This window comes from Barbatula barbatula, assembly GCF_947034865.1.
Source record: "Barbatula barbatula genome assembly, chromosome: 24".
NCBI classification, from domain to species: domain Eukaryota; kingdom Metazoa; phylum Chordata; class Actinopteri; order Cypriniformes; family Nemacheilidae; genus Barbatula; species Barbatula barbatula.
Genome location: NC_136787.1, coordinates 17,657,200 through 17,681,004, shown reverse-complemented (window position 1 = coordinate 17,681,004; position 23,805 = coordinate 17,657,200). Strand labels below are relative to the sequence as shown.

The following is a 23,805-nucleotide window of genomic DNA, read 5'->3' as shown; positions in this document are numbered from 1 at the left end:
GATAACTGACTGCACAGTGTGATATCGAATTACTCTCGCGATACATGGTGTCATAGTGCGATCGGGCTGCGCAGATTCGACTCGAACGCACCTTTCACCTGAAGAGGGGGGTAAAAATTTTAAAAACGCCTTTTCTTTCTCAATAAATGTCTGTCATAGACTCTCAAGGCTATGAGTGTATTGACTGAAACCGGTGACTAATGTCGAGGTTTAGGACAGAAGAGATACTTCCGGGGAATTTACAGAATTTGCATCTTGACAGACAGGGTCACAGGCCTTGAAACTCATGACCCTGTTTGCTCACACATTGTGTACTAAAAAATACTACGAAAAATGCACATCGTGCACAATGACATCAATGTGGCATAGTCTGTCATAATTAAACAACAATATTTTAATTTGACTTAAGTGACTCACTTCAGGAAGTGTTTTGACGGTGCTTCCTTTACTGACTTCCCTTGGGTTATGTATTTGTACATCATCAGCATCGAAATCTGATCTTTTATTTTTGTTGCTAAAACTAAATAAATAATCTTATTGGTAATGTGTTTTTAAACAATATGGTTTGACAAACTATATGGTCCCAACCTTCTCATGACCAACCTTATCATTCATACTGTAAATTGACTTTTGCTATTGTGTATCGCTTACTTTTAATATTCTTCCTGGTTCGTCCTTTCTTTGATATTCTTTGATATTATATGGTCTTTGTGTAATAATTGAATAGTGCCAAAGTGTGTAACAATAAGACGTGAATCACTGTATTGGCACATGCTGGCTTTTATATTAGTTTCCAGTTTTTCAATGCAGTTTATTCATTTGTAACTCATACAATTATTTTTTTGTTATTTTCACACTACATCTCTGTTGTAAATTGGTATTGGTATTGCGCAGGTTGCCATGGATTCATTGGCTGTATGTTTCTGTGGTTCCTTCACTTTCTGAATGAAAGTCAATTTGCATGTTGACCTAGAGTTATTGTCTTGTTCCCTTCCTGTTGTTATATAGCTGCTTTGAACATATACAAAATGTATATAAAACCAATGAGTCAGTGTTTATGTCAGGTAAGTTTCAAGCTTGGACTTGAAAACAGACTTCCGTTTTGAGCACACATATAAAAGAGTGTTTTATATGTATAAATGTGCTTATTGGCTTGTAATTATAAATGCATATAACACCCTTTCAACACACCTGCAGCTTTGCAGACTATATGACAAACTATATGGTCCCAACCTTCTCATGAACAACTTTATCTTTCATATATAGTCAATGTTTGCTTGTACAGCTGCTTTGTAACAATGAAAATTGTAAAAAGCGCTACATAAATAAAGCTGACTTGACTGTATTGGCACATGCTGTCTTTTATAATAGTTTCCAGTTTTTTATGCAGTTTACTCATTTGTAACTCATAAAATATCTTTTATGTATATCAGTTTATAATTTGTTAATATAGGCTGTTCATAAGCTTCTTATTATTTAAAGTATTTGTTATTTTTGATCAACACATTAGAGGCTTTACCTGTCTTATGTTCAATGTTATGGGACAATTTGAGGTTATGCTATGACACTTAATAAAGTTGTGTATTACACAAATGCCGCGGCTCCTTTAAGGACGTAGTGCGTCTCGCGCCGGGTTGGACTATCGCGCAGACAACTGTGGAATTTACTGAGGTAAAAGAAAACATTGGCGTGTTGCTAACAGCGAAATACTGTAATATTTCAACTGAATCCTGTCGACACAAGACGACGACTGAACTATGACGCTTATTGAGGTAGAACATGTAATATTCAAATGAATCTGCGGTTTATTTGTGTTTGTGTGTGATCAGATGTTAACGGCTAGCAGGCTAAGCTAACTAGCAGATTGCTGGTGATAGCTGAATAGCTCATTCAACTTAATGGAAATATCAAGTTATTGTTTATTTCTTTTTTTTTACTATTGTTGAGGTGGCGTTTAGACAGTACTGTGATGTATAATGTTTGCGAGCGTATAGCATTTGGTGAGCAAAATTAGGACATTCATATGAGTATCATGGACCTTTAAAGTTCGGTTAAATAACAACCGGTGATAAATATTTTTATATTTTAATAAATGCTTTTCTTTCGAAACAAATATTGATATTGCATTCGTGCGTTAACGTTAGATTCATTTTAGACAGGCAGACCAATTTATTATATACAGCAGTTTCCATGTTAATAGTTATTGTTTTTTATTTATTGTTTCTGTATGTATAATGTATGTGTTATTATACTCAAGAGAGTATTGCTTTGTCTGTATTTAACAGACCAGTGTGCTTATGACAAAATAAAACTCGTAATGTATAAAATAGTTTGGCAGTCCATTATGTTGTGCAAATGCTGTTATTTCAACATGTATATGAAAGGTGCTTGTCCATTGTTAGTGTCTTGTACATGTACTTATGACCAATTCTACATAAAGTATTCATATTTTGATTATTTGAAATGGTTTTGACCATGTTGGCCCATTTTTGATTGCAGGAGTAAGTGAGGTGGATCATACCCTCCCTAGAATGGACAGCTATTTTAAAGCTGCTGTGTGTGACCTGGACAAGCTTTTGGATGACTTTGAACTCAATGCAGGTTGGCGTTCTTTTGCTGTTATTGAGTCAACTGAAATCAACCCACAGCAATACCTTTAAATGTCAGTTGCTAAAATAAATAGTATGTATGTGCTGTATTTTTAATGATTTATGCATTGAATTATATATTGCTTATTTCTGACTTATTATGGCTGTGGGTCCACCGAAGAGTTTTTATACATTATACATATTTTTCAGCTAAAACAGTTTGGTTGCTACTATACAGAATATCCACAGAAGTAATGTGTTACTAATATCTGATTTTGCAGAACGTAAAAAGGTAGTAACATTGAAAAGCACAGAGTTTTACCCATAGCTGAACATGTTTTAGCTCGACTTGTGGTGTTTTTTAAAGTGGGGTGCTTTCCTTGAAATCAATTGATGAAATAGCGTTGACTCAGGACAAAAAATGCTTTGTTGGAGTCGGACACACAGCCTATATGATGTCTTGTATGTACTTACCATGTTATTTTTATATCATGACTGAGATATTGATAGCTAATTGTGTAATGTTGTCTGCTTAGTTGTATATGAGCTTAATGTTTTTTTGTATTATTTTCAGATGAGCTTGAAAACAAATCTGGCACATTTGCAAGCCCGTCCTGTCCAGATTCCAAGCTCCTCACTGGTCACCATTTGGGCATTCAAAGCTACGTACCAGAGCAACACACCGTCTCACCAAAAGTCCCAGATCTCAATACCCTGCACTATGGACTTACGTCACCAAGTATATCCCTAAACCAAAAAGATTTATATTTAAATGAGCGACCCCTCACAGGTGTGGACCTCCTCTCCTCCGTTGACAGTAGAGGCATCTCAAGTTCTGCGCCTCCCTGTCCAGATAGGTCGTTGAAGCCTGTGTGTGACCTTGTGAATGATACAGGGTCTGCTAACCTCTATCAGGCTGATAGTCATGAAGACATTAAAGAACAGGACGTTAGCGAGACACAAAATAATGAGGTGCTGCTAGTGGACTTTGACAGTCCTGTTGTATCTTGTCCAGAGGACATCTCAAAGCCCGGCCAAAGTGAATTACAAAAACATGATACACATGAAACAACGTGTAACTCCCTTAACTTGCTGGACGTCATATTGCCAGCAGCTCCAGACAAGAATTCTGATCCTCATGACTCAAGTAACACGAAGACATTAGAGAGGACACAGTCAGACATCCAAAGTACCATTCCTGAAGAATCAAACTCTAATGACCAGACCAGCACTCCATGCAATTCAAAATATGAGGAAGATTTTACTAATTCAGATTCTACAGACGAGCAGATTTTGGCAGCCAGTGATAAGCAGACTGTGTCATTTCAGCCTGACTCATCTGATGCTCGACCTGATGAAGATGGCAGCATCAAAAATCCAGAGCGTTCCTCCAATTCTCCGTTCTCTGAGAAGGAGTCTAGTTTGTCATGCTTGCCAATAGCTGTATCAATGTGTGGAACTCTTGTGTCCTCTTTAGAGTCTCCGGACCCAACAGTGCTTGTAACCAAAGATGACGCCGACCCGGAGCAAAAAACAAGCGTTCAGGAAGCTGAGGAGTTGACTCTTCCATTGCAAAAGGTTGTTAATGTGTTCTCATGTAGGCCCGATTCCTCACCTGAAGATGAACCTGAGCTAGTCCAGATCATGTCTAACCCAGAAGGAGCATCTGCTATATCTGGTCATTACCCTGAAAGAAACTTTAAACGCACTGTATCGCCGACAGATAAACTCGCCTGTAGATATTCTCCTCTTTATGGGGAGTGCCCAAATTATTCCTACGAGTTTGGAATCGGGAACGATTACCTTCCTGAAAGCGACCAGACTGTAATGATGGTTACAGATGAGGAGCTAGATGCCTTTTTGATGGGTCAGGGTGCGAAAATGAACTCTGGCTCAGACACAGAAAATCTTGTTGATGATGGTTTTTCGGAATTTAATGGAAATATGGATGGAGACGCCTATTTAGACGTGGAACTTCAAAGCTGCAAAGTAGATTCCTTTGCATCTCCTGAGAGTGATGGCTCACTTCAATATTTGGAAGAAAGTGAAGGTTCAAATATTTCTTCGTCTTCTCAGGAAAGTAGCCCATTGAGAGCAGACGGCACACCAACAGTTACCCAAGAAACCGTAACCAGCCCTGTTGAGATTCAGTCCGCTTGTTTGCCAAATTATGGAGGTGCAAGACCAAAGCAGTCCAACCAAACTGTGCGCCCCTCGTCAGAAAGACACATAACCCCAGAAGATGAAGCCAATATGGCCGATCCTGATGAAGATGATAGATTGCATGTTTCACAAACTCCAAACCAGATGGTAAATAACTGTGAACCGCCATCTTATCAGCAATACGAGGCCTGTTATGGTCGCGATGAGCTCTCAGAGCCTCCGCCTTACCCCGGAGAACCACTGGAGGATGGGGAGGCATCTCTGGATCAGCATGGGAAGACAGACGAGGGTCTTGGTTCAAAGCCGCCACCTTGGGTCCCTGATTCGGAAGCTCCCAACTGCATGAATTGCGAGCAAAAGTTCACATTTACCAAGAGGAGACATCATTGCCGGGCATGCGGAAAGGTGAGTGTTGAATTATTATCAATAAGGGCCAATCTTCTCTCTATCTGCGCACTGGTTATTACATGGTGGGAAAGGAATGGGTCACCCGCGAAAAAAATCTGTCATCATTTAGTCACCCTTATTTTGTTTATATCGTTGACTCTTTCTTCAGCGGAACACATAAGATATTTTGAGTAATGTCTGTTTTTGCGGTCATACAATGGAAGTCAAAGGGGACCAGTGTTTTTTGGTTTCCAACATTCTACAAAATATCTTCGTGTTCTGTAGAACAAAGAAAGTCATACAGCTCTGGATGTAATGACATGAGGATGAGTAAATTATCAGAAATGAGGTGAACTGTCCCCTTTAAGCTGTTATGATGTTAATGGGATGAATATGAAGTTACAGTTGAATAAAATTCAAAGCAACCAGATTTTCGTGTTAAAAAAGCAAATGAGCATTTTTATAACGTGTTGCTTCAGTCCTGTGACTTTGTAGTAGTTTGCCCTGTGCATAGTTTTGAAGGTGAATGGAAAATAACCGCAGTTTGAATCAATGAATTAACATGCAGTCAGCTGCCTTGATTTCAAATCAAAGGTCTGTGACACAATCCTGCTGTTGTGTGTTTTTATTTGATTTTATTATAAGACCTGGAAAGACTTAAAGCTTTAGCCGTTACCCTGAGTCTGTTAAAGTATCAATTGAATGTATTGGTGTGTGGTCTCTTCTTGTTTATATGACGTCAATGTATTATTCTGCTCTGGAGCTGCTAAATATAGAGTTTTTTTGCTGCCTCAGCAGGGTGTATTTTTAGAGCCTATATAGTTTCCATCTTGAATAGCTGCAATGAAATGCTGTTCTCAAGACATACTGGGCCCATAAACGAAATGGTCAAAAGGACACTGGTGTTTCCTCTGGCTTCACGGTTGTTTCGGGTGAATAATGCCGTCTGCTTTGCAGGTGTACTGCGCAGGCTGCTGCAACCGTAAATGCAGACTGAAATATATGGAGAAAGAGGCCAGGGTCTGCGTCATCTGCCACGTTACCATACAAAAAGGTGAGTGAGACTTTTAATAATACAATTGCGATTCTATGTGTATCTGTATAGTAATAGGGTGTTGGAATCATTTGAAAGATGTTTTGCTTAAATGCTAAGATGGTGAGTGGAGGATACTGTACAAAGGCATGCAGACGCTAACCCAGTGCAAGTGCCGTCCTGTTTTACATACTTCAAGGTGGATGTGGAATGTTTTGGATGTTGAAGCCAAGCATGCCGAGTCAGCTTTAAAGAAGCCATGTGTAGGTTGATCCTCCCTAATAGTGTGGACTCACTTTAAAGCTCCGGTGCTTTCAAAACATTGCTCTGTTTGTTTTAGCATCCTGACACAGCAACATCGGCTCAACTGATTTCTCATGTCATGTCCTATATATGACTTTATCGTGTCCTTATCCAGAACACAAAAGATGATGGAGTTTTAGGAATGTTGGTAATCAAACAATGTTAGCCCCATTGACACAAAACTAGACATTTCTCAAAATATCTTTTTTTGTTTTCCCCAGACGAAAGAGTCACACACAGGTGAATAAAACATTTTTGGGTGAAGTATCCCTCGAATGCTTTATATTTTTATATACGATTACTTTAAACAGTTTCAAGTAAACAAAATGTGAAACATGCTTTCATTCAACACTTATGTGTATTTGAATTAAAGTTGACAAGATTGCTTCTTCCTCTTGTTTATGACCAACTTTTCTAGATGAAACACCTTTTATTATGCAAGGGTTGATTTAATGGAATAGATCATGGCGTTATGTGTTTTGTCCTGGATGTTCTATAAAAAGAGCTTGGGCTGTACTGTGTGGCCGAGCGTGCGGTCCATTTGCACATTAAAAAGGACATTCATCACCGATCGTCAGTCCTGCGAGCCAGCTCTCACAGGGTTTGGTGCAGGGCTGGGTGGAGCCAGGGCACTGGTGCATGTCCTTGAGTGTGTGTGTGTGTGTGTGTGTGTGTGTGTGTGTGTGTGTTTGTGTGTGTGTGTAGGGCACAGGACCTACCTGGTGCAGTATTCGTGACACTCTCTCACTCACTCGTTTGAGGAATAGACCCGCACATATTTCATCTTCAGGCTTTAGAGGACAGAGCTGACGTCACCTCCCTCAGCCCAGGGCAGTCATTTAACACGACCTCGTTTATCACGCCGCGTTTGACAGGCAGATCTCGAATGAACATCTCGCTGGAACACAGCTCGGGACAGACGAGAACTCAGCGTGCGTCGGAGGAAGTGGGCCGCTCCCCGTCCGGAATGAGAGATGCTGAAGAATACACACGCTCTCTCGCTCGGTGGCATGGGGACCACTTTCTCCTGCGCACTGACACGCTCCTGGGAGACTAACATGCAACCCGTCAACAATCTGATAGACCATTTGGGTTGGAGTTGAATTGGGATTGGGATGAGGTAAGCCGAAAACAGAACTGTTTTGTTGTTTAGAAGCTCTCCTGTGATTGAAAATGTTATTTTATGCGTTCTGTAGCTTTATGCAAGTTTTTAGGACTGCCATTAGTTGTGCCAGAGCAGTATTTTCACATGGTAAAGGACGTTGTGTCTTGGTTTTACTTGGCTTCAGGGTTGCCATCTATCCCAGGGGTTTTGTTGCCGTAGCTGTTTCACAGTGAGCCAGCATATTCAGGTTTTTGTGCGTATATCTGACATGTTTGTGGGTGTCACAGGCAGATCCAGTGTAATCCGGTCGATGAGCATCCATGAACCTTAATCAACATAATGGACAGCAAGCCAGACACAGACATCTTGTTTTGTTTTTCAGTTTGGTGGTTGAATGACCTTCAGTTTATTTACATCAAATTATTGGGTTGTTGTTTTAAACATTAGATATTGTTTCATGTTATTGCTTGCTGAAAGGTGTTTGGACTTTCGATCATAATCTGGTTCCTGGTTGAAGGTCAATAACATGATAAATAACTTTAAGGTTTATGTAGCCAATATAAAATAAAGATGATAACATCGATTTCTTTTCAACTTCTGTATAACTTGTTTGTATATTTTACTTTTTAGACCCCGTTAATGAGATTTTCTGATCAGTGGAATATGCAGATTTATGGGAACATATGCAAATCTTTGATTTAAAGATTAAATAAATAATTAGATTAGAAAAACTTTAAACTAAATATGAGTATCTAAAAGAAGGAGTAGCCCTTTAATGTGCTTCTCCCAAACTGTTTCAACATGACTGGATGATTTCCGTAAACAAATTTCATGTCATAGGATAACAATTTTAAAACAGGGTTCGTAACCCTTGTAATATCTGGATGGATAAAAAGGGCCAGAAGTTAGACTAATGTCATCCATAAATATTTCTTGTTTTCGTCAAACATTCTTTCAGAGGTATAGAAAGTTACTACATCCTGGGGAGATTATAAATACATTTTTTCTCTTTACAATAATGTACCCTGAGGAATCATTCACAATCACACCAGGAACATTTATAAAGAAAGCAAAAGGGGTGGATTGAAGTTGTTGAAACCGTTAGCGTAACAGCTACTGATGTACCGTGTGCTTTTGTCCCATGTCAAAAGCATTTTCCCACAGTTCCCTCTGTCTCTCATATTCTTCATTTCACACTGAACCTCATCACTGACAGAACTTCTGCCGATTGTGTCTGTGTGCAGCTCAAGCCCATGAGCGAATGATGAGCCCGACTGGGCCCAGTCCCAACCCCAACATCCCATCAGAGTACTGCTCCACCATACCGCCCATGCAGCAGGCCCGAGCCGCCGGCACCCTCAACTCACCCCCTCCCACCGTCATGGTTCCCGTGTCTGTCCTCAAACACCCCGGTAATGACGGTACGCACCGCACTGCCAGTTTAGGACAGACAGTGACTTCCACTCTTTACTGTAATCACCTCCTTAATCAATTAAAAGCGTCACAATTTATGGCTCATCCATACTATGTAGTATACATTGTTAGGGTTTGTGCGTTACAAATTAGCAGGTACTCAGAATGATGAAGACTTACGACAAATTAATGTGGCTCATGTCATTTGGTATTTGGTGAAAGTGGTCCTCATGATGTTTCATTGATCGTTTCCGCAGGTTTTCCACGTGAGCAGAAGCACGTGTGGTTTGCTGACGGTATTCTTCCAAACGGCGAAGTAGCAGACACCACGAAGCTCTCGGTCCAGACCCGAAGATCCTCGCAGGAATCCAGTCCCGTGACTCCAGAACCGCCCGGAGTGAGACGGCTAAATCCTCTTTACCAATGCTCTGCATGTCTGATAACGCCGCTTGATGATGATGATGCTTTGATCTGCTGCCTTTCAGTCTGATGCTAACGTTCCCGATGAATGTGATGAGAGTTCTGAGGGAAGATCTGACAGCGCTGATGAGGTGAGCCGTCTGCCCGTCAGGGGCCCGTGGGACTACTCTTTGCTCTGTGGATTGAGCAGCTGTGTTCAGAAAGATGTCAGTCTGGTGCCTGAGGATGACGATGGCTTACCTCCGCTGCTCATTACCACAGGAGAGGAGGAAGGAGGAGGTAAGTACTTCAAATTAGGAATATCGACATGAGAATAGATGGCATGTTTATGGCTACAGTTAATCAGTCAATAGTGAATTTATAGTTTTTTTATTGCTTCACAGATTTATTAGTCGAGGAACGACCTGCTGTTTGCCAGATACTGTTGCTGTTGGAGGAGGGAGGACCTCTGCCTCTTACCTTTGTGCTCAACACCAATTTAGTTGTGAATGTAAAGCTTGTAACATGTAAGTTTTAAGATCATATATTTCAGACGACTTTAAAGTAAAAGTTCACCCAAAAATAAAAGTTCTTTCAGCATTTACTCACCCTCTTGTCATTTCAAACCTTTATGACTTTCTTTCTTTCGGAACACAAACACGCATGTTTTAGGGACTTCAGAGATATTTCAAGATCCCTCATAGACATCATGGTTATTGTTGTTGTCTAGGTCTAGAAAAGTACTAAAGACATCGTTAATTGGTCCATCCGTTCATAGTGGCTCAATATAATTTTTCGAAGCGACAAGAATACTTTATGTGGGAAAAACAAACCAAAATAACAAGTTTAATCAATATATTCTTCTCTGTCATACGGCGTTCGGCTCACAAACCGAGACTGACAAGACAGAGGAAAATATATCGATTAAAGTCGTTATTTTGGTTTGATTTTCGCACAATAAGTATTGTCGTCGCTATAAAAATATTAAATTGAGCCACTATGAGCAGATGGACCAATTTAACCATGTCTTTAGTACTTTTCTTCACCTTGACAACAACTATAACCATGATGTCTGAGGAGGCCTTGAAATCTCTCGGATCGCCCCAAAATATATCTATTTGCGTTCCAAAGATGCCGGGAGGTCTTAAAACATTTTGAACGTCATGTGGGTGAGAAATAACAAAATTTTGATATTGAGGTGAACTTTTACTTTAAGATATGTGAGCGTATGCAACATGTTCATGCCTTGCTCTGTTTTTCCTCGTAGATTGTGGGAGGAGATGCTGGTGTATGAGCTCTAATGGCCTTCAGGGAGTTGGACAGAAGGAGCTGGTGTTCATAATCGAGTGTCTCCCAGAGGAGAACAGTTTGCCTAGAGATGTATTCAACCTGTATGTTAGCATATACCAGGATGCACAGAATGGTATGTACAACGCAAAACTGTTATTATTCAGATTTTAAGATTTAATCCAATCTGGTCTTTTTGTTACTGTTCTGTAAGACTTCTTCATAACATGACCTTTATTTTGATTGGCATATAACATGCATCCAATGAGCAACATTGTGCTCGTTTTGGAGTTGTGAACTTTATAATATGTCTGCATAGTGCATCCCTCTTTTCTTTAAAACATCGAATTTGCCCACAATATAACCTTTTTTTTTTATTTCATTTGTGGAATGATTTTCTTGTAACCTGTTCACCTAGAACACAAAACCTTTCATGTGTGAATGAGGATTATAAGGCACTCATATTGGCTTCAGTGTTGCCAGATTGGGCTTCTTTTGAACTGGTTAGACCAGAGAAAAATGCATTGGGCAGGTGGACAAAATTTGAGCTGCTTATGAAATTAAAAAACCCGCCCAAGCAGCTTGCCTATTCTATGATTTTATTTAGTAGTTATTTCAAAATGTAAGAAAATAATGTGTTGTGCAGTCATATACACATTATTTCTTAACACAGCCCTTATTGGTTCAGTTTAACCGATCAGGTCTGGGTCTGGGAGACCTGTCAATCAATCTACGGTTGAGGTTGATGACTCTTGAGTGACGGGGTAATGGGCGCAATATAGGTCCAGATTTTGTAATGAAGCGATTGCTATGCCAAAGTGACCCAAATAGATAGGAAGAGTAACTTGAATCTCACAACGTGGATTACACATGTGGTAACACGACTCAAAGACTTTGCTAAGTTATATTTACACAGTTGAATGATTTAATACAAATCTAACTGAATAAGGGATTATACCACTTCTGTTGATCATCAGCACACCTCTAAACTGTTCAGACTGTAACTTACTCTGGCATACTCGTCCTTCACAGCTGCTGGACTTGCTAAATTTTGCATTATATGTTCTGCAATATACAGTATATTTCACGAAAGACGTTACTGTAGTTCTGTCAGATGTTAAGGCAACTCTCAAAGGTAAGCGCAATATTGTTGCTGCTGTTCCTTTTTGTTGTGTCGCATTACTATGTATCAATGAACGAGTGTAAAATAACTACTCATTTTGCTTTCTGATTAATTATAGTGGGCACTTTTTGCACAAAAAATTGCATAGTGATGCATTTGTTTAAGTCATGGTTTAATTTCTTGATTGTCGCTTTGAAGTGGTTTCTGGACATATTAGTAGTATTTTCTAACTCTCTTTAATGCATTTGCTATGTTTGATCTGGTTTTGATCTTGTCATACTTCGTTTTAAGGAGATAAAATGGTCATTATCCTCGTTGATTGACATCGCAATGCATTTCTATCACATTATTTTGGCAGTTAAAATTTGGGTTGGTTTTTGTTGGAATCGGCCTTTGTGCTGGAAATTGTCAACCCAATCTGGCAACACTGATTGTCTTTTTGTTTCTCCTCTACAGGGAAATTCATCGAGAATCTCAGTAACATGACGTTCACAGACAGTTTTCTGGGCAGTAAAGATCACGCTGGTGTGCTGTTCTTCTCTCACACCTTTCAACCCTTGGATGGTTTGGATCTGCCCCCGCAGGTCTCTTTCCTCTTTGGGCTTTTGATTCAGAAGCTGGAGGTGCCCTGGGCTAAAGTTTTTCCCCTCCGACTGCTGCTTACTCTGGGGGCACAATACAGTGGTACATCCCTCCGCAACATATTTAAAAACATTCATTGTGATGAGGACGAGGAAAATATGTAGTTCCTCTTTCTATTTTCCTTTTGATTCATATAAATGAACTCAAAGCTTTGCTGAGAATCAAGTGCGTGATAAGCTCCACCCCCTCCAATCATGTGATCTGTTGTTTGTTTTCTGCAGTGTATCCCTGCCCGCTGGTGAGTGTGCGTTTCCGTGAGTCAGTATTTAAAGAGACGGGGCACACCATCATGAATCTACTCGCAGTACGTGTTCACGTTTAATTCTCACCAAAACTTCCTGACTGTTTAGATTTTTATAGTTTAATCAATTTCCAGAAACAATTTAGTTGTTCTTATAAACATTATATGAAACATTCAGGTTATGTGTAAAGCTCAAAAATAATGCAAAACATCTTTTCTGCAATAATATAACTTTTTATAATAAGAGACTTTTGTCTTTGTACCTGAAAATCTTTTCTAAACACTTTCATTCCTATGTTTGGCTGGTTTTCACAGGACCTGAGGAATTACCAGTACAGTCTACCCGTGGTGGACAGTCTGCAGGTGCATATGGAGATGGGCAACAGTTATATCGAAATCCCCAAATCCCGGTTTAATGAGGTCAGACTTGGATCTGAATCATGCAGAATTCATGCTCCGGGCGCTGTGATGTCATTAACGTTGCGTTTTCTGACTGTTGTAGATGCTGAAGGTCGTGAACTCCTCCAATGAGCATGTGATCAGCTTCGGCGCATGTTTCAGCACTATGGCGGATTCTCACCTGGTCTGCCTGCAGAACGAGGACGGAAGCTACCAGACGCAAGCTAACAGCATCCCAGGAAAGACCAGGAGGGGTTTGTGAACTGTTACACATCTAGTTGCAAACTAGATAAAACGCATTTTATCTTCAATAATAAATATATTTTCACGCTCTGTAGGCCTATAGGCTACAGTTCAATTGGTGTTAGCAATGCAAATATTGTGCGTTCGACTCCCAGGGAACACACACATATTGATAAAAAATATTAAAGTTTGATTACAGTATAAGTCCCTTTGATAAAGTTTCTGCAAAACGCATAAATGGTGTCAAAGGATTTGAATCAGAAGCTTAAGTATGGAAATTGCTTATACTTAGTTTTTGTTAAATGTGGAATTTATAGATGTTTACCGTATTTCTTACTGCTCACTATCTTATATTCACAGTGACTGGAGCTAGTTTCGTGGTCTTTAACGGGGCCCTGAAAGCCTCATCAGGATTCATTGCCAAATCCAGCATTGTGGAGGGTAAACGCTTTCACATAGTACATAAACTCGCTCTGTTTCTGCTGACTAGTCGTCTGTGATGTCATCATGCTCCATGTGATGTTTTTATATTCAGATGGGTTAATGGTGCAGATTCCTCCAGAGACCATGGAGGGTTTGCGACAGGCCCTCAGGGACCAGACCGACTTTCAGATACCTTGTGGAAAAGCAGATTCGGAGGAGACACGGGAAAACGTGACCGTACGATGGGTTGATTGGACTGCACCCCCCAGCACTGGGTACTAGAGATTGATATTTTACATGAACATTTGTGTCGAATAAATCCTTTTTCTGTTAGTCTTCTGCATCACGAGTGTAGTTTTTTTAAGAGGACAAAGATTCAGTGTAAACAAAAGCGTTACGCTTAAATGAAACGGGAATGGCAACTTGACACCTTTCAGCGAAATTTGCCGTTTTAGATCCAAATGGGTCATTATTGTGATTCGTGTAGAACCTATGTGTTTTTGAAAATGGGGTGCAAGGGGGGTCTTTAAGTCTTTGGACACAGTCACGGTGAATGAAATTCGTTTTTTTTCCCCCAATGATAAAATATTGGGCTATAAACACTTATCCGATGTGTTTACACATTTGCAGAGCCACCAGCCCAGTCGATGGCAGATCTCTGGAGGGGTTGTCCAGCATCAGGGTTCGCCAGGACTCCGAGTTTGAGCTTGACGGCCGGAGCATCAAGTGCACTGAGGTGAGTTTGCGTTCGGCTCGTGTCATATGACTTCACATGTCACCGTTCAGTCTTCATGTCTCGTATCCTCCATCAGGTCTTCTATCTGCTGAAGTCCCCAGACGTCTCGCTGCCTGCCGTCCTCACGTCATCCGCTCAGTTCCTGAGAGAAATCGCCACGGCCAGTTGCGCTGCTCTCTGTCCGCACCTCTCTGTGCTCATGACCAATGGAATCAACCATCTCGCCCTCAGAGTCTCCACCGACTCGGATATGGTACAATGATTTTTTTTAAACAAATTCAGTCGGGTTTGTTGATGGCGCTACTTTGAGTCCGTTACTATAATTCAGATTACATCTCCTTTGACATTGTATTTTTGTAGGTTGAGTACCAGGCGGGATCTGGGGGACGTCTGCTTCCTCAGAAGTACATGAATGACTTAGACGGGGCACTGATTCCTGTCATCCATGGAGGAAGCTCCAGTGTCCCCCATCAGGCCATGGACATGGAGTTCTTCTTCTACATCACTCTGAAAATCTGAAATGTCTTCATTTGAAAACTGGTGGCTTATAATTTACATCTATAGTCAGCCAGTGGGACGTCTACAATGGAAACCAGTGAACTTCAGGTGTGGAGAGATCTGATGTTTGAGGGTTTGATGGATTTTAAAGGACTTGTGAAAGCACTTTGGCGAAGTGGAACCATATAAGAGATTCTGGTATATAAGATTAAACAAACGGAAGTCGTGAGGATTTGGCGAACACCGGCAGTCATCGGTTGACAGCGTCTGTCAGTTGAACGCTGTTCTGAATAGTTAAATTGTTTTTGTATGACTGATGTCAGATATACCAAGAATTATAACCGTTATTTGATTACGCACACGGCAAACATGATGCATGTGATGCGCTGCGTTTAAAAGTCTGTGTTTCCTGAGCACGAATTGTGAATCTGCAGTGCGTTTTCGCCACCTTTCATAAGCCAGTGTTACCGTATGAAGTGGCTTCAAGCCCGTTGACGGGTTCATATCAAGACCCAGTGTACAGATTCTTGTACTTTCTAAGTACAGAAACGTATGCTTTGTCATTTCTCTTACTTTATCAAATACGTAGTGGATAAGAAGCAGTTTAAAGCGTATAGATGAAATCATCTGTTAATTCGATTAAGCTTTTATTAAGCTTAAATTCTATTTTTGGAACCATGTGTTGACTAAAGGTGATATTTTTGATAGGCTGCAATTCTAGCCCAAACCTGTTGACAGCAGAATTGAGCTTATAGCTCAGTGTGATGATCACAACATTGTTAGTTGTTTCCTTTTAAACAGCGTTAAGAAAAACAAATAGAAATAGAGAATGAAGGATAAACACATCAAGACTGTATCTATATAAAGATTTGCTTAAACATTTATGTGCTTTTTTCCACTACTGCATCAATTAAAGAATAATCATCAGATACGTCTATAAACACTACACGTGCCACCAGCTTATGGCCCGTCATATCTGAAACTTTCATGTTTTGCACCACGTTACTTATAGGGGCTGCCGAACGTCTACACTTAACTACGGGCTTAATACAAATTCTGTGGGTTCTGGACTGATTTTGATTGGAAGATGCTGGATGATGGTCCTGATCTTACGTAGCAGTTTTATAAATGCAATAAAAAGTTCTCTTATAATGATTAAGCGGACTGAGCTCCTGCACATTTAATATAAGCCTAAATGAATATACAGCTGTAAAACAAAGCTGCACATTTTTTTTTCTGAAGTTCATTTTAAGTACTGCTTTCTGACAACATTCTAGATTCAATTCTTGAATTTTGAAAATGCACTTTTACTGTGGTTGAAGAAATGAAAGGCGGGACTAGTGATTTTTCCGTATTCTTATTTTATTGTTTTTTCCTTTGGGATGAAATACACTATAAACAGTGATAAATCATTTTATTTTATACATTGACTTATAAACATTGAGTGATAAATTGACATTTAAACAAACTAAATGATTCTGCAGTTCTGCCACATATATCAAAACTCATATGATTGTCACAGAAAGATTGAGATAAATGTCTGTGAAAGGAGTTTATCATTTGGTTGACATCTCACATCTGCTCCCTTGCTTTTAGTGGAATAGTTTTGGAGTTAAGTTATTTTCTCACTGTTACTGATTTATTAGACTATTAAAGTATTTTGATGCTCTACAAAAAGCTGTTAAGATGTACCAGTGTGCATAATGTATATTATATTTATTCATGAAACCAGATTTATTTGATGAATTATCTGGTGTGGGACCTAAGGATGTTCTTCAAACAACATTCATTTCTATGTATCTCAAATAAAATAAACTTTTGATAAATATGTACATTCATCGTCTCCAGCTCATTTATGACATTACATGTTGAGTTGTTTAGAAAAATGAATCGTTCATATGAGTAAGGACCTTTTTCACAAGACTGCAATGACGCGTTCGCTCATCAGCATCATAGATTCTCGTTTTTTTATTTTCATTTAAAAAAATGTATGTATATTTATAACACTATACTTTGTATTATATTACCTCTGCATCAACTTACAAAAAGTATTGCAAGGGTGTTTCTTATACAGCGTCTATGGAAGTCACTGTAAATTTGACATCATTCTTTCTTTTGACTGCTGTTATTAGACTCTCCATTGGGGTCCAATGACATCCAAACAACCAAAGGGTTGTGATCATCACTGTAACAAATGTAGCCTTTAATATTTACCAAAACTGTTCAATAATAATATAATTTTCCTTTTGGTTTGTATACCCATGAAGATGGCATTTTGAGTAGTAATGATTGTATGTTTATAGGTAGATTGTGAGCATCAAGCACAACAAAAAAAGCATTTGTATTTATTTTACAGTGACCCAAATCATGTATTCGTTTTAAAGTTTGTTAATAGATCAACCACCAGATGAATTGTTTATTTTCAATATAGACTTCATTCAAATGCTTGTGTCCAGTGGAGAAAGAGAATTGGTGCTGTCTGTTGAAGCATGAGCAGTAACTTTGCACTTGTGAAAACAGGTGGTTGAAATGTTTGTAATAGCATTCAGTGACCAAAAATTTCGGTGAATTCAGCATGCCTTTTGAGCTGCTCCGTTTGCATGGAGTGTCTCCTCATCAGTAGTCTCTTCGTCTTGGGATCTTTGGGTAAACCCGTCGGAGCGGAGGGAAAACAGAGCTTTGGTCCTGCAGACACTTTGTTGCTAGAGCCAATGCTGCTTGAGTTGCTGGTCCCAGTTATGTTTGGGATTGGAGCGTGCTGGTTCAACGGAGGAAGGAAGCCGACACGAGGATGAGAGATGGGATCCAATAAAAGCGGCCCAGATCCTCGCCGCTCATAGCCGATTGGGTTCCTCTTGTGCAGGTATGGCATTGTGACACTGTCAAGAGATTCTCTGGAGCCTACCAATATAGGAGACTGAGACTTAACGAGCTTTCTCTTTTCCTTGTGTCCTTTACGATCTTCTGGGCAGTTGGCAAGGGTTGAGGCAAGCTGGGAATCCGAGCTGTAGTGGTCCATTCCTAGTTTCTTTCTCTGGATGATGTTACGGAGACTGGAGACTGCCAAATTCGGCAGAGCTTTGTCTTGATTTTTTCCTGCTGGTGAAGCTTCTGCATTACTTTTGGAGTGAAGATTGGGATGGGACAGCGAGTGCAGCGACGATAAGCTATCAAAGGACATGTTTCTGCTCAGTCCTCCTGCAGGTCTGTTGCTAGTTTGACTCGAAGAGTTGGATTCTTTTAGATCAACACTGCAATGACGTGAAAGTGGACATTTGCCGAAAGCCATTCTGTTCATTCTGAAAGTCATCTCCTCCTCTGGGGTTATGTCAGGGAGTTCTTCAGTTGGAGACTTACCTTTGTCATGCTGTTGGGCGAGGAAAGACTGTGGAATCTTCAGCCAGGGCTCGGAGTGTAGTCTTTGAAGATGATGGAGCTTGTCTACTCTTCTGTTCAACAGGGACGGTTGGTGGGAGGGAGAAGTCGGCTGGGAGCTTGCCATGCTTTGGAGGTCCTGGAAGGAAAACATATGCTCTGTAGGGCTGGGGGAAAGGGTCCCCTGTGGTGATGTGCTGAGGTAAATATCAGAAGGAGAAGCACAAGGAGCTATGGGGGAATGTATCTTGTCCCATTCATCCCCAGTTGCAGTCGGAGGAGTCGAAAGGTACTGTTTTGCCGTTTGCCTTCCGCATGCTAGTTTGTCAGGGGTAATGATGATAACTTCTTTTCCTCTGGCTTTACATGCATCCATCAACATTTTAAGAGTCTCTTCATCATTGGCATTGATGGCGTAAATCAGAGCTGAAGAACCCGTATGATCCTCAAGACAAGGGTCAGCCCTGTTACCCAAGAGCAGCGATACCACTCCTGCTCCAGCTTGTTCCAAACAGGCGTGCATAAGAGCCGTCTTCCCGCTCTTGTCCTGGATGTTTGGGTCAGCCCCGCTGTCTAGCAGATATCCAACCATCTTAGCCTTCGAAACACTTTGGGGGTCTGCGGGTCTGCTCTGACAGGCGACCATCAATGGCGTTTCCCCACGTTCATTGCTCTCGTTGACGTAAGCTCCACCTTCCAGAAGCAGACGTGTGAGACGCAACCTACTTTGGTAGACGGCCTTTAGCACGGAATTGCCATCCACTTTGGCCACTTGTGCACTGTCCATATTTGCCTCTTTTACTGCCAATCGAACTTGATAGGGATCTTTGCTGATGCCATTCCTGAGCCTGTGAATAAGAAAGCAAGATTAGGTATTGGGTCCAAACCTTGTTTTGCTGATCATCATGAGCTTGATCGTTGGAAGACAGTCCCTTTATGAATAGCTCTGGTTATGTCAAATTACACATTACATCTAGAGAATAGCAGACTTGGGTTGCTTTGAATTATGCTCGTTATCTTTAAGTAGATATGTGGACAACAAATAACGGGATGGAAAAAAGTACCAAAGCCAAGTGCGTTTTTCCAATGCCCCCTTTCTTTATCTGTGTTTGCTTAGCAACAAGCTGTCTTTCTGTAGAATTACATCTTTTCCTCTTTTCAGTACTTTTTTTGAAAATCTAAATTCAATAAACCGAGGCAGAGACCTTGGCTTTATTGTTTGCCATTACTGCCAGGAAACATTCTCGGCAGCGCGTGTCCTCAGAGCTCGGTCTCACTCGTGCTTTCTTTAGGAACCACATCTTTCTAAAGCTCATTGTGTTTGCTGTCCTTGATGTTAGTTTCACCGAGCGCTGCCTGCAGAACATCACGCCCCTGATTGGGTTTATAAAGCATTTCAATTACTGTCAAGTCATCTGGATAGACAGTCGCTGGTGCTTATGTAAGGGTGCTAGAGACACTGTTTTATAATCTGGTCTTAAATCTTTTGTTGCTTTAAAGGTTACTGTGGTAAAGGGGTCTGCTTTTTCTACATTTGTCCATTTTGCCAAACCATTTTTTAAATTGTGAAAAATTTATATAATTTTTATATATATAAATATATACTGTTGACTCTTTATCGCTATCTCTGTTTGAAACCTTAAATTGCAGGTTGGTTTATGTACTTATCTTTGTGTGTAGACGGTTTCAAAGCAACAATATAAACAAACATTACTGCGTATGCCAGAACTTAACTTCCGGTACACATCCGAATAAAGTCCCTATAGATTGTTTCTGAAAACGAGCAAAAGAAACAAGTAAATGACCTTAGTTAGCAAGTTAAAAGTGAGTCTAGCCAGTATTATTTTGGTTTACCAGCTAAAGAAATGTTTCTTGGCTAAACTTAAATCCTTACTTAAATAAAGTTACACGACCCTTTCAACAAATTGATTACTTAATACAATTATTTTACAATAAAATATTAATGTAAATTCAATATAAATACTTCTTTTATTAGTCACCAGCAAGACCAATCAACAAACACAGACCATAATATAACTTCGGCCGGGCGTGTGCGTCGGATGAAAGTCAAATGATGTCAAACTGACATTTCCTGTGGAAATGGGAAAGAGTCATATACATAGTTTTAAATGACATTAAGGATTAATAAATGATGTCAGAATTTTTATGTCAAAAGTTTAGGCTACTTTTTGACATCATCATCAAATTCACCTGAAGTAACCTGACATTATCTTCTCAAAATTACAAATAATTTTGCCAGTACAAAAAAATGAACGCTTGTACTGTATGTATTATTAAATACGGGTATTATGTACCGTTTAACACACACACGCTTTCTGTGCATGAACTATAATGAGAACATGCATTATGAAGGCTTTAAACGAGAAGTTATAAGCAGCCGCCCGTTGTTACCATGGAGGAAATTACGGCTGTGACTTCTACCCTGTCAGCGATGTTCCGCACTGTTTCCCAACTCTACCGGGAGCAAGTAAAAGCGCTCCATGTGTGCAGAGACACAGGGTACATGCAAATCAAAACTGAAGTGGCCCCTGGAAATCCAGTCCTGATGATCAGCATATCAATATATGCAAGGGCTAAATCCCAAATCTCTATAATGGTTCTCCATGATCTATGATGTATGTGGAAACATGATGTATGATGAAGCTTATTCAACGTACACTTGAGATTTAGAAGAGGTTGCAAAGTGTTTCTATTCTTATTGAGGTATGTGCGGTTCAGAGCACTCGTACGCTACTCAAACACAGAAGATATCGAACATTTCACTGCACATTTAACAAGACAGTAAGCAAAGCCTAATGCCGTTTCAACTTTGCTGAAAACATGCTGTCAATATACAGTGAATTTGACAAAAGCACCCTTGTATGATCAACTGCTGTGTTGCTGCAAAGAAAAAGTTAACAGACACGAGAAATCGAAATTTGTAGAAAATAGACCGATTTGCCCTTACCCTCGTGAACAAGGTCCAGTTGAAGGCTACAGTGGATTTGTATGGCCCGTCTGTCTGACTGTAGTGTAAATGTTTGACTGTGAATGTGTTGCAGGCGTGACGTTGATCAGACCTAAGCAACAATGAGCGGTGCATTATTCACACGCTCAGAGAAACAGGCCGGGCGGGAGGGAGAGAGAGCAAAGCAGAGACGCATCAAGACTCAACACAAGCTAAGAACTTACAGAAATAGGGTTGACCCAAAAAAACCTGAAATCCTTTCTTTTTTTTCACGAGGGTGTTTGTGAGTGAATCTTGCGAAAACATTGTTCAGGTCACAGATCAAAATATGCAATGAAGCAATTCCCTCTAAAATGTTCTTTGCATCCAAATGTTTTACTTTTATAATTCTCCCTTGTAATTCTCAATGCAGTGAATATTGCATTACTGAAAAAGGGTTTGGTAAGACTTAAAGCCTTTAGGTATAATGCACTATGAAGAGTTATTAAATGGCATGATGCATTATAGTTGTTGTAATACATTAAATGTTGTTGTAAAGAATTGTAGCCTCAATAAAAATGTGAAGTGTAACAATGAATTGATAGGTCTTAAAATGTATAAACTGTAGTTACAGTTATTCATGAGACATTGTAAGGTGCATTACAAGGCATAATTAATACATTCAAGCTACTTTCAAAGTGCATTATACATTTTAAGGAAAGTCTTGATGATTTTACATTTTATTTTGAGACATTATGATCATTAGTGGCCTAGATAATATGCAATATTTAGTACACTGTAAAGCAGTGGTTCTCGTGGCACAGAAGGGGGACTTTCAAGGAGGTCTCAAGATGACTTTTATCTTATAATTAGAAAAATAATAGCGTTGAAATACACGTTTAAAAACTAAAAACAAGATATATCTGAACGTTTCCAGTGATTGTCTAGCTCTAAAATATTGTGTAGTAAAAATATTTTTTGTGATTGTTATTTTTTAATATTGAACCCCTGCTGAATAGTTCAAATTTAATCATAATTCATTTCTTTATTTTTGATCTTATGAGACTTCATGAAATTCACCTTTGCACACGTAATATTAAAAAAGTTTAGTCACTTGACTGAAGAATGCCTCGCGGTTAGTAATGTTTACAATATGTTTTTTGAAATGGCTGATTCGAAGCAAATAATGAAGACAATGCAGAACAGATGGTATGAATAGGTTCTGTATTGAACACTTCATTATATTCTAGGTGAGTTCAGACCGTCCCTACGGATGTTTTCATCTTTTGTCTCTATGCATTATATATAAACTTTGAGCTGATCTTAAAATTTAATGAAGTCAGACAGGAAGCAGCTGAAAGAAAACATCTCGTGTAAGAACATGACGTTTATCCATCTATGGTGCTTCTGATCCAGCGGCCACGTTACGCATGTGAAGAGTGCTGTCGTCAGGTTGATTTGAAGGTGAGATGGCGTAGTTTTTGAGCAATGCCATCTCCATGACAACCAGCGAAATAAAGAAACTGTGTTTGTGTCTTGTGCGCAGGTTTGGCTGCACTGGCTGTGAACTCCTGCCTCTGAGAGCAACACAGGTATTTGTTTTATCACCAAACCGAGCCAAGAAATAAACCGTAGAAAAGAAATAATCTTGACATTTAGTGTGATTCAGCTTTTTAGCTTTTCCTTATGGAAATTATTAAAATGTTTAGTGTGCGCAAAACATGCAGTCAATGTAAGAAAACAATTTTAATTGTATTTCTGTAAATGTTGTGAAAACGGATGTTATTTGATCAAAGTGTCAAACTATGCAATATAATATCTAGGGTTATATTTATGGTACTTATAATGGTGTACTTCATTGTCCTGATGAAATATTAAACTGCTTCGATCTGCAAAACCCGAGGGACGCCTTTCCCTCTTTTTGATAACGTTTCTTTCTTTTGTTCCTATACTAATTGAATGAAAGGTTTCTTATTTGTCCCATCCCTCTATAAACGTGTAGCTTCATTATATAGGCTACATGTAGCTGTTGTTAATAGCAACCCTGTACCCGCTTCACGTGCCCATTCTAATTGTTTAATGGTTGCCATGGCAACTGTTTCAGAACATCACGTGCAACTTTAGTCCAGTAAACCGAGTTTCATTAGGGATGTTTTATGTCCATCAGCAGTCAGCAAGCACCTGTCGCAGATTGATTTTCAGCTGACGCATTTAGAAATTTTGAATAGTGAATGATGCAAAGCTCAACGCCACGATGTTGGGATGGTGTGGGCGGTTGCTCGGACGTTGCCAAGCAGTTGCTAAGTGATGCCTTCTGTAGCAAACAACAAAAAATGCCTCATTGATTTTGGTTTTGTCACAAGATGGCACTCTGGAGATTCGTAGCACATTCTAGATTTGGTTAAGGACATTGAACTCTTCTAACGATTATTTATGTATTTTTATATGATTTATTTAGTTAGTTCCATTTTTGTCCTGGCAATACCTTTTCACACGCATC

General features: G+C 39.7%; 2 protein-coding genes across 5 annotated transcripts; one reads left to right on the top strand and one right to left on the bottom strand.

The window, feature by feature from the left end:
* Positions 1-1,621: 1,621 nt before the first annotated feature.
* On the top strand, positions 1,622-16,817 carry zfyve16 (zinc finger, FYVE domain containing 16). 4 transcript variants are annotated; one of them, XM_079448202.1, is made up of 18 exons: positions 1,622-1,772; positions 2,500-2,601; positions 3,163-5,156; positions 6,096-6,192; positions 8,824-9,000; positions 9,250-9,389; positions 9,478-9,691; positions 9,796-9,918; positions 10,659-10,814; positions 12,258-12,485; positions 12,665-12,747; positions 13,000-13,104; positions 13,187-13,337; positions 13,687-13,767; positions 13,862-14,024; positions 14,380-14,485; positions 14,562-14,738; positions 14,846-16,817. In XM_079448202.1, exons 2-18 carry the CDS (start codon positions 2,532-2,534, stop codon positions 15,002-15,004), a joined length of 4,224 nt encoding a protein of 1,407 aa, XP_079304328.1. In that variant the 5' UTR covers positions 1,622-1,772; positions 2,500-2,531; the 3' UTR covers positions 15,005-16,817. The 4 variants fall into 4 exon arrangements, with proteins under 4 accessions (XP_079304328.1, XP_079304330.1, XP_079304331.1 ...); XM_079448204.1 differs by having other exon boundaries at positions 1,634-1,772; positions 8,824-8,991; XM_079448203.1 differs by having other exon boundaries at positions 1,636-1,671.
* Positions 16,358-21,434, bottom strand: ankrd34ba (ankyrin repeat domain 34Ba). The gene is made up of 2 exons (XM_079448207.1): positions 21,327-21,434; positions 16,358-19,206 (listed from the first exon to the last, which is right to left on the bottom strand). The coding sequence occupies exon 2, from the start codon at positions 19,143-19,145 to the stop codon at positions 17,529-17,531; it is 1,617 nt and encodes a 538-aa protein (XP_079304333.1). The 5' UTR covers positions 19,146-19,206; positions 21,327-21,434; the 3' UTR covers positions 16,358-17,528.
* Positions 21,435-23,805: the final 2,371 nt, after the last annotated feature.